The sequence below is a fragment of the Rhinoderma darwinii genome, chromosome 9 (assembly GCF_050947455.1).
Source record: "Rhinoderma darwinii isolate aRhiDar2 chromosome 9, aRhiDar2.hap1, whole genome shotgun sequence".
Classification (NCBI taxonomy): domain Eukaryota; kingdom Metazoa; phylum Chordata; class Amphibia; order Anura; family Rhinodermatidae; genus Rhinoderma; species Rhinoderma darwinii.
Window position 1 is genome coordinate 24,092,567 of NC_134695.1, and position 10,886 is coordinate 24,103,452.

At 42.6% G+C, this 10,886-nt stretch overlaps 1 protein-coding gene across 1 annotated transcript; it reads left to right on the forward strand.

The window, feature by feature from the left end:
• The first annotated feature begins 2,066 nt into the window (after positions 1-2,066).
• Positions 2,067-8,335, forward strand: ZDHHC24 (zDHHC palmitoyltransferase 24). The gene is made up of 4 exons (XM_075836885.1): positions 2,067-2,208; positions 4,286-4,543; positions 6,604-6,881; positions 7,991-8,335. Exons 2-4 carry the CDS (start codon positions 4,296-4,298, stop codon positions 8,302-8,304), a joined length of 840 nt encoding a protein of 279 aa, XP_075693000.1. The 5' UTR covers positions 2,067-2,208; positions 4,286-4,295; the 3' UTR covers positions 8,305-8,335.
• Positions 8,336-10,886: the final 2,551 nt, after the last annotated feature.

The following is a 10,886-nucleotide window of genomic DNA, read 5'->3' on the forward strand; positions in this document are numbered from 1 at the left end:
TGAACGGAACCGATGAACGTAATCCGAACGCTAATGTGAACAGGCCCTTACATATATGGGGGTACGTTCACATGGCTTGTTTTCAGGCCGTAATACGGGGGGGGGGGGGGCTCCAAACATCTGCCCATTGATTTCAATGGGAAAAACGGCGTTCCGTTCCCACGGGGCGTTTTTTTCGGGGGCGTTTTTAAAAACTCCCCGTAAAAAAGAAGTACATGTCACTTCTTGAGCCGTTTTTCATTGGGTGAATAGAAAAACAGCTCCAAAAACGGCCTAAAAAATACATCAAAAAACGCTTGATGCTTAAAAATGGCTGGAAATCAGAGGCTATTTTCCCTTGTAAACAAGGGATTTTACAACATATTTTACAGCCGTTTTTAGTTTCCAGTGTGAACATACCCTAAGCCCTTATTCCCATGACAGGGTTTCCTGGCCGGGTGACGGCCGTTCATAAAACGGCCGTCACCCGGCTGCAGTAGGAACAATAAACCCCTATTTATAGAAGTCTATGGGGCCGGGTAATACACAGCCATCACCGGAATCTGTCCCGAGTGACAGCCGTGTCTTCCGTCGCTCGCGCTCTCTCTCCTCCTCTCAGTGCAGAGTGCATGTGAGGAGGAGGGTCTTTTTTTGCTCCCTGTAGGAGTCGGAACCCCCAATCCTCGGCCGGGGATTGGGGATTCCGCTACAGGAGAAGTGAGTGACTACACTGTCCATATATGGACACAGTGACGTCACTCAATTGTGAAGCGGAATCCCCGACCCTGTGGCCGGGGATTCCTCTCCACGAGAAGTCAGTGACTACACTGTCCATATATGGACATTGAAGTCAGTGACTTCTCCTGGAAAGGGGATGGGGGGGGGGGGGGTGGGTGCAACCTACAGGGGGCTGTGTGGCATTACCTACAAGGGGCTGTGTGGCATTACCTGCAGGGGGCTGGGTGGCATTACATACAGGGGGCTGGGTGGCATTACATACAGGGGGCTGGGTGGCATTACCTGCAAGGGGCTGGGTGGCATTAACTGCAGAGGGCTGGGTGGCATTACCTGCAGAGGGCTGGGTGGTATTACATACAGGGGGCTGGGTGGCATTACCTGCCAGGGGCTGGGTGGCATTACCTGCAGAGGGCTGGGTGGCATTACATACAGGGGGCTGGGTGGCATTACATACAGGGGGCTGGGTGGCATTACATACAGGAGGCTGGGTGGCATTACCTAAAGGGGGCTGGGTGGCATTACATACAGGGGGCTGGGTGGCATTACCTACAGGGAGCTGAGTGGCATTACCTGCAGGGGGCTGAGTGGCATTACCTACCAGGGGGGCTGTGGCATTATCTACAGAGGGAAGTATGTGGCAACAAATTTAAATGAAATTCATCCGATTTTAAAACGGACAGAGAAACAAATGGATGCAAAACGGGTCAAAATCGGCCGTTAAAAACGGCAACACGGCCAGGAACGAATGCAAAAAGGATGCAAAACGGCCGGGAAAAACGGCCCAAAACTGACGTTTTTATCGGCAGACACTCGGACCCTGTCGTGTGAATAAGGCCTAAGGGTATGACCACACGGCCTATTTTCGCACGTTTTTTTGGACTGTAAACGCCCAAAAAATCGGAAGTAGAACGCCTCCAAACATCTGCCCATTGATTTCAAATGGGAAAAACGGCGTTCTGTTACCACGGGCCGTTTTTTTTACGTGGCCGTTTTGAAAAACGCCCGCGAAAAAGTGCAGGTCACTTCTTGGGACGTTTTTGGAGCCGTTTCTCATAAACTCTATTGAAAACAGCTCCAAAACCGGCCGTAAAAAAACGGCGCGAAAATCGCGAGTGGCTTAAAAAACTTCTTAAAATCAGGAGCTGTTTTCCCTTGAAAACAGCTCCGTATTTTCAGACGTTTTTGACTCAGCGTGTGAACATAGCCTTACACTGCAGCATTCTTGTATTATATATCTGTATACACACTGAGCTCTACTGTATGATCAAATTACACACACAGCTCTGCTGCACGCATCTTATACACAGAGCCTCACTCCTCCCATGGGTGTGACTGATCACATGGCCATGACATCATGAAAGGTCCTTCAGTCTCTTAGGATCTAGTATCTGCCATTTGCTCTCAGTCCTTTCATTGGTAAATGAAGCCCCCAGACTCAGACTATTATGATACGTTGAAGATGTGGAGGAGTCCTGTGTGTCGTATCTAGAGGTAACAGGACTCTTCTCTATTCTCCTACTTCATGTCCTGTTATGTAGGAGAAGACTATGATAATGCCAGTTCCTGTATTGTGGGGTCTGGGTGGTGGAAGGATGGTCGCATGGTTGTGCTGAGGTAACACACTGTCTTGTTGTGTATGGGTTGTCATGGCGACACTGCGGTCATGCCTGTCCTGTCTACATATATAGGCCCACGTTTATCGAAGTGGCATAATTTTAACCAGTTTATAAGGCTCTGTTCACATCTGCGTCATAGGAGCAGAACAAAAAAAATGCTGGCAGTGCCGTATCTGTCACATGACGGACATCAATGGCGCCCAACGGACATCATTGACTGTAATACGGTCCGTCGGGTTTACCTCATGATGTCCGTCATTTTACAGAGCAAAATAGCGATGCATGCTACGCTATTTGTTTTTTTGAATTTTTGACAGTCGTGGGCCTAACAAAGGCCCCCAGGTCTCCCATCTGTATCTGCTTGTTAGCAGATGCATGGTCAAAAAGGTTGGCCGTCAGTGAAAGGCATCATTCACACCACTGGTGCACTTTTGTGGACCGCAATTCACGGATCCTGGTGGCTTTCGTGTGCTGTTGTTTTTTTTTTTGCAGACTTATATGAGGGTATGTTCACACACAGTCACCTGAAAACCGCTCCATATTTTCATACATTTTTTTTTAAGAACTCGCGTTTTTTACGACCATTATTGGAGCTGTTTTTCAATGGAGTCAATGAAAAACACCTCCAAAAACGTTCCAAGAAGTGTCCTGCACTTCTTTTGACGAGCTGTCATTTTACGCGCAGTATTTTGACAGCGACACGTAAAATAAAGGCTCATGGGAACAGAACATCGTAAAACCCATTGAAAGCAATGGGCAGATGTTTTAGGGGCGTTTTTTCAGGCGTAATTCGAGGCGTAAAACTACTGCGTGTGAACATACCCTAACAGGTGAGGTGGACAAGAATAGGACCTGTTCTATAATTGCGGAGCAGATGTGTGCATGGCCCCATAAAATGGGATAGCACACTGATGAAAACAATGGTGGTGTGCATGAGCCCTAAGGCCTTATTCACACAAACGTGTTATACGTCCGTGTGACGTCGTTAAAACAGCCGGAACTATGTAATTCAATGGGGCTCCGTGTGAAGGGTCCGTGAGAAAATAGGACATGTCCTATTTTTTTGCGCTTCACGTGTCCCCCATAGACTTTAGTTTATGGGGGATGCGTGATAACGGTTTTCACGTCCGAGGTTTGTAATGTTCGTGTGAATCCGGCCTTACACTGAGAGGCAATAATGCTTTGGAATACTTATTCCAAAGCATTATACAAGCGATCAAAGGATTGCTGCTTCAAGTCCACGAGTGGGACACTTAAAAAAAAAAAGTCTCCCTGCAAAAAGCAAACAAACAAAATATACCCATTTTTACAATTAAAATGATTTGATTTTGATCAAAATTGCTTAAAATTTTTTTTTTCTTTAGTTACGGAAATATCGTAATTCGCTGTGCTATGCTGGTTCCTTAGCTCCCTTTCACTTCTATGGGAGTTATGTAAACAGCGAGCTCAGCTGTTTCTGTGATCCCGGCCACCTCATAACTCAGGTGCGGGGGAACAGTGACAGCAGGATGGGGTCAGGGGGCTCCGTTCTAGAGCTAGGTGCCCAGAGGTGGGACCCGTATCTATCTAGCTGCTCTGTATTCTCTATAGAGAGCAGCTGTATCTAGCGCTATTCACTAAATTAGTCATACCCGCGGGCCTGACTGGTTCAGTGACGGCGGGAGAGACATGCCGGATCCACCTGTAATTGTTCAAATCTAGGTTCATGAATTAGATGTGATAGTCTACAGGTCGATCCTTCTGGTCAGGGACACGCAGAAGGACCTACTGTCACTGAAGCCTGTGGGTAGTTCAATACGGACATCTCGTGACAGACTCCCTTTAAAGTTGAAGACTCCCCATCTTTTGCGTGTAATTCAGTACCTTCAGTGTGGCCTTATCTACCCTTTAAGAACAGATGATATGTATATATAAGTATGTAGCATTTGTCCATCACTGTTTCTACTTTACAGGTATTTAACCATGCAGACCTGCCGCTTGGAGCCCTCCCAGGTGTTACCTATATTCATCACGTGTATTCTTGTATCCTCCGTGACGCTAGAAATGTTTTACCTGATCCTCGCTGCTTCAGGGAATGCCCAGGCCCCCCTTCTGATGGTGACATTGTTCCTCTTATTTAATGTGGTGGGGAATATGGTGAAGTTTGTCCGGAGTAATCCTACTATTAAAGGTGTCTTCTTGGAGCACGGGAGCCTGGGTCAAGGCTGGGTGTGAGTATGTCTATTAAATTCTAGTAGCGGTTTCTGTACAGAGTAGTATGAGTATGCATTGTATTTTATAGGTATGGTATGTTACCCCCTCCTTATGAAATAAATGAGTTAAAAATTCCTCAAAATATTTTTTTTATTACTATTTTAAGGTGAAATCCTCCCAGAAATGATATTCTGAATGGTCACTGATACATTAGAAAATCCCATCTGTGGTGCCTGTGAGCTCGGACACAACCGCCCCCTTACCCCCAACTAACAAATCATGCCATGCTCCATGTCATATGGGTGCCGAGTTTACACATAGAAGTGAATAGATACTAAAATATTGTATCTGTGAATACAGAGCCATGGTAAAACCTCCTTATTTGTTTTCTCCCCTAAACTACTGGCGAGGAAAGACTCTTTTTAAAGCGCTAAGTTAGAACTCATACAATTACATTACGGACGCGTTACGTCTATTTGAAGCCTTAGGCTGGGTTCACACGACCTATTTTCAGACGTAAACGAGGCGTATTATGCCCATTCATTTGAATGGGTTTGCCGACGTACTGTGCAGACAACCTGTAATTTACGCGTCGTCGTTTGACAGCTGTCAAACGACGACGCGTAAATGGACTGCCTCGGCAAAGAAGTGCAGGGCACTTCTTTGCCACGTAATTTGAGCTGTTCTTCATTGAACTCAATGAAGCACAGCTCAAGATTTACGAGCGTCTCAGAGCGTCTCAGACGCCTCGTAAATTACGAGGAGGAGCATTTACGTGTGAAACGAGGTAGCTGTAAACAGTCTGTCTTTTCACACGTAAATGCCTCTCATCGTGTGAACATACCCTAAGTACCTATTTCTCCTTAGTTTACCTCTGCTTCACCTTTGATGAAGTAAGTGGTAAGAAAACATCCCATAAACAAATCCAAATATCAGAATATTTAAAGCAATAAGAGTTCAACGAGTTGATGTTGGTGGTGACAGTTTTACAGTGCCCATATATGTAACCCTAATTAAAGGGTTATTTTATCTTAGCTCCTACGGATATGCTATAAATATCTATCTCAAGATTGGGGGGAGGGGGGGTGCTGGCCACCACATCTAGGATCTTGGAAACAGCCAAGCTTGCTGCGCTACGCTGTTTCCGTAACTCCCATAGAAAAGTACGGTCACATTCGAAGTTTCTGTAAGCCCGGCCACCTCTGCACACAGTCACTACCTGGATGTGTCGGCCAGCGAGTTCCTCACCATGTGGAAACTGGGTCAGGGGACCCCTGGCTCTCGAGATGCTCTAGGTGCAAGTCCCAGGTCCCTGCATCTATCAGACAATTATGGCATCTTGTGGATATGCTATAATTGTCTAAGATGGGACTACCCCTTTAATGATAATTCTTATGTGTATTCTACATACATGTATTTCAATGCATACAAACAATATTTGTAATGATCATTGTGGATCTAGCAAGATATGACTCTTCAATGATCAACATCCCAAAAGTGAAAAGTTTAACAACATTGGTCAGACAGATTGCTCAAATTGACACGTCTGCTTAAGTGAATTCAGGCCTGCATGAAAGAAAGGGTGTTCTAACGTAAAGAAGTGAGATAAACCAGCGGTGTATAGAGGAATATATTACAGTAAAGGCCCTTTTATCTGGGCCAATTATCGGGCAAACAAGCGTTCATGTTCTAAACAGGGCAACGATCAGCCGATGAATGAGCAAACGCTGATCGTATCGTTTATGCAGCATGAAATATTATCATTGTCGGCAGCACATCTCCCGACATGTTGGAAATGTATGGGGACGAGCGATCGTAGTAATGATCGTTCATTCCCATGCAATGCTCCTTGTGAAAGGAGCGCCGATCAATGACCCGGCTTGTTAATCTGCGCTCGCTTACATGACCCATGTTGGAGGAACCGAACTGGAGGGCCATGACAGACTGATAAAGAGACTGAAGCGCCAGATTATCTCTAGAAATTCTACATTCATTTTTGTTTGTTTTTTAGTACTGCAGTGATTTCCCATTTTCCGTCCTAGTCTCTTGTGACAGTTTTTCTTTTTTTTTTTTAAAGGTATTGCTATGGCTGTCAAACCCATATTCCCCCAAGATGCCACCACTGCTATAACTGTAACGTATGTGTACTTCGACGAGACCACCATTGCACCCTACTTGGAAAGTGTGTCGGCTACTCAAACTATCGCTACTTTTTTTGTGCATTACTTAATGGGTTGCTGGCATTGCTTCTCGCCACCATTCTCAATGTGGAAATTTTCAGGAATTTACTTACTCAGGGCTTCAGCCTCCACAGCTTCCTTCTGCTTCTTATGCCCTGGATGATGTTCATTACAGGTAAAGGTTCAGCTCCAATTAGGCTAAATACAAAGGTTACACAGTACTTCTAAATCATTTATTAAAGTGACTACGACTAACGGAAACTGCTTCTTTTTGTGTAGTCTAAAAATGACTAGTAAGGGATTAAGTCATCGATGAGCTTCAGATCAGATCATTTCAGATAAAAAGGATATTGTAGGTGGGTTAGATCCCGAGGCTTCGGAATAAACACTGATCACAATGTACCTAGAACTTTGATGCTACCACCGCATACATAGGAGGCAGCCACATATAGGAATGACAAGTTTTGGCGATCCACAGTCTTTATAGAGGATCCGTCACCTAACAGATCCTTTAATAGCTGTTATATAGAAATTGGAGTTTCTCACTGCATTTATTCATTAGGGATTAATATAATTGATATTTTTTAGCTGACCGCTAAGCAGCGGAATAAATATGAGGGCAACTGGACACTACATGGTCAAATCTTGTGGGGATTCGGCAGTGTCATCCTTCATAAAATAGAAGAACGGTTATTGATAAATGACGCCAGCACTTACAGTCTCATGGTAAAGTAAATTGTTCGATGTTGTGTAACTTAAATAAATAGGAAACACAAATAAATAGGAATGAAGAGCGCTACTCATGAACTGACGATTCCATCAAAAGTACGTTTTCATGCATCATATTTTTTTTTTTAGATAAGAGCTCCTCAAATGTATTGTAGATTGTTATATAAGGTTTTATAGATCTAAAAACATGTATGGCCGTCTGCTGCATACTTCTCGGAGTAGGTAAATAAAAGCCTTACTACAACATGATAAAATGTTTGTTCGATATTATCCCAATGCTGATCTCTGTGATTGCGGCTACAGGTTGATGGCGTTTGTTTGCTTGCGGTTTTTTCAAGGATCTTCGTGTACATTCCTCATAATCAAACAAACCCATCCCTCACAGCTGCCCTTTTTGTGATACAATTTTCATTTATTAGAATATATATGCATATAAAATCTTAACCTATTGGAGGTCCATGAGCCTTAAATTCCACAAATTTCCAAAATGAATTGGCTACGGATTTATATAAAGCAAATGACCAATGTTTTTTAAACAATTTCTCTCCTTCACAGGACAAGTTTCAGGCTCCACTTTCATGTTTGCCTTTGTTGCTGATACCTGTGTAGTAGGCTTCCTATTTTGCCTGTCTTTCCTCATTCTGCACTGTTTTATTCTTTACCGTGGATCAACAACCAAAGAGTGGTTTGGTGGCCATGGAAGAGATTATGACCACGGATGGAGGAAAAACGCCAGAAACCTACTTGGAGCAAGGTGGTACCTTGTCTTGTTCTCTCCATGGATCGAATCAAGACTGCCTGGAGATGGAATTAACTTTCAGCCTAGAGATCTCTCTTCAACCATATTATCCAAAAATGTGAATCAGTAGCCGAGAGTGTAATAAAGGTCTAATTTACCTACCTTGTTATGGAAGTAGCTAGTTTCCACCTTCCTAAGAATAGTGCTTCCATATATTTCTGTAATGAAGAAGGAAATTGAAAAAAGGATTTTCCATGTTCAAATGTACAGTTTTAAAGATTTTCGCAATTTTTTTTTCTAACATGCTTAAAGAGGTTCTGTCACCACATTATAAGTGGCCTATCTGGAACATAATGTGATCGGCACTGTAATGTAGATTACAGCAGTGTTTATTTATTTAGAAAAACGATAATTTTTGATGGAGTTATGACATATTAGCTTTATGCTAATGAGTTTCTCAATGGACAACTCGGCGTGTTTTACTATATGACCAAGTGGGCGTTGTACAGAGGAGTGTATGACACTGACCAATCAGTGACCAATCAGCGTCATACACTTCTCTCCATTCATTTACACAGCACATAGCGACATAGCTATATCGCTATGTGCAGCCACATACACAAAGACTAACGTTACTGCAGTGTCCTGACAATGAATATACATTACCTCCAGCCAGGACGGGATGTGTATTCAGAATCCTGACCACTTCTGTAGTGTCTCTGTGAGTTACAGCATAGCAGGCATATTCTCGCAAGATTACTCTGTAAGCTGTCATTCACAGTGAGATCTCGCTGTACTGTGCTGTAACTCACAGAGACGCTACAGAAATGGTCAGGAGAATGAATACACATCACATCCTGGCTGGAGGTAATGTATATTCATTGTCATGACACATGAGTAGCGTTATAGTATGTTTATGTGGCTGCACATAGCGATATCGCTATGTGCAGTGTAAATGAATGGAGAGAAGTGTATGACGCTGATTGGTCAGCGTCATACACTCCTCTGTACAACGCCCACTTGGCCATATAGTAAAACACGCCCAGTTGTCCATTGAGAAAGTTATTAGCATAAAGCTAATATAGGTCATAACTCCGTCAAAATAGATTTTTTTTTCTAAATAAAAAACACTGCTGTAATCTACATTACAGCGCCGATCACATCATGTACAATATAGGCCACTTATAATGTGGTGACAGAGCCTCTTTAATGACTGCCACTATGCTTTTGTTTATTTTTTTTAAAAAATTAACAGCAGTCATGAAGTGGCCTTATTCTACAGTGCCAGGTCTTTTCTAATTTTGAGGGGCACATCATAAAAAAAAAAAAAAAAGTGAAAGTAAAAATAAATGGTAAAATAATATTATGATAAATATTAATAAAATACCTGCAACCATGCATTTACAATTCTAGCCCTACCTCCAAAGCAAATTTGCCTAAATGGGACATGTTATATATTAAGACAACCTTTGTAAAATGACGGGAAAAAAAATAAAAATTCTATTTAAGTTTGTGATTAAAAATAGTTTTGAATTTGAAATACAATAATTTCTGAGTCCAATATTCTAGTAGATTAATAAATTGGTCAGTCTTCACCACCCATTGTGAACCTAAGGCTCTGTCACTGAGCTGCTTAGGTTCACGCCTCGCTGACACTGGGTGGTGGAGACCAGCCAGTTGTCCATTTATTAATCTATTAACATAGTAGCTGCAGAAACAAACAGTGCTGATTGTGGAGAAATGGAGGCGCATAGGGACGTAAAAAAAAAGGCTCTCCAGGTATGGCAGCAATTTTTATTACATTTTATTAAATTTAATTAAATAGTTAAGCAAAAATATCCATACATAGATATCTGCAGCAAAATCAATTAATGTATCGCTACTACATTAAAGTGATACCTGGCGTTCATTCATGTAAATATATTGTTGTCAGTGTGCAGGTTACCAGTATAAGTGTCATAAAGTCGTCCAAGCGGCACTAATGGTTGTTGTGTTCTCCTGACATCTTCACGCTCTCCCAGATTAAGCGCTTTGTCTCTGCTTATCTGAATAGTAAAAGGAAAGATAAATAAAATAATGGATCCTAGGACATCGTATCCAAATTTTTTTAATGAGAAAACCAACACCATTTCCCAAAAAGGCTAATGTCTAATAAGAAATACAGTATATAAAACCACAAATTTATTTAATGAGAAAAACCAATAGCCTTCCCCAAAAGGCTAATGCTTATTAAGATAAATCCATAAAAAAAATCTCCATACCTCCTGGCCAGGTACAAAAATGCAGAAAAAGTGATTCCACATTTGCATGCATACGCCTGAAAATAGCACAATTTGGGCATAGAGATAAGCCCCTCGTTTAGATCACAAATTAAACATCACTGGGATTTAGTAAAGCAGAGTGATAGATAGTAGATATGTTCACTATGGATATTACACAAAAATCTCAAACATGAATAACATTAATAGCGCGAGACATCCATTGATGGTATATGCACACAACCGTTGTGCCACTGGGGCCTTTTTTAATGGCACCTGAGTGGCACCCAATAGTCTTCATGGACCCATTCACTTTAGCGCGTGAATCGGGTCCGTGAAAAATGGTCCGAGTCTCCGATCCGCGGAAATATAGAGCATGTCCTCGGATCACTGACGGGACTAGGGTGGCACACATAGTCGTGTGCATGAGGCGTAAATGTAATCTTCCCCTATG

What these genes read in the sequence shown, in the direction of transcription:
- ZDHHC24 (XM_075836885.1), top strand. Translation starts at nt 4,296, where the DNA reads ATGCAGACCTGCCGCTTGGAGCCCTCCCAGGTGTTACCTATATTCATC. An exon ending in AGCCTGGGTCAAGGCTGGGT is followed by an intron (nt 4,544 to 6,603) that starts GTGAGTATGTCT and finishes TTTTTTTTAAAG; the next exon opens with GTATTGCTATGGCTGTCAAA. An exon ending in CTGGATGATGTTCATTACAG is followed by an intron (nt 6,882 to 7,990) that starts GTAAAGGTTCAG and finishes TCTCCTTCACAG; the next exon opens with GACAAGTTTCAGGCTCCACT.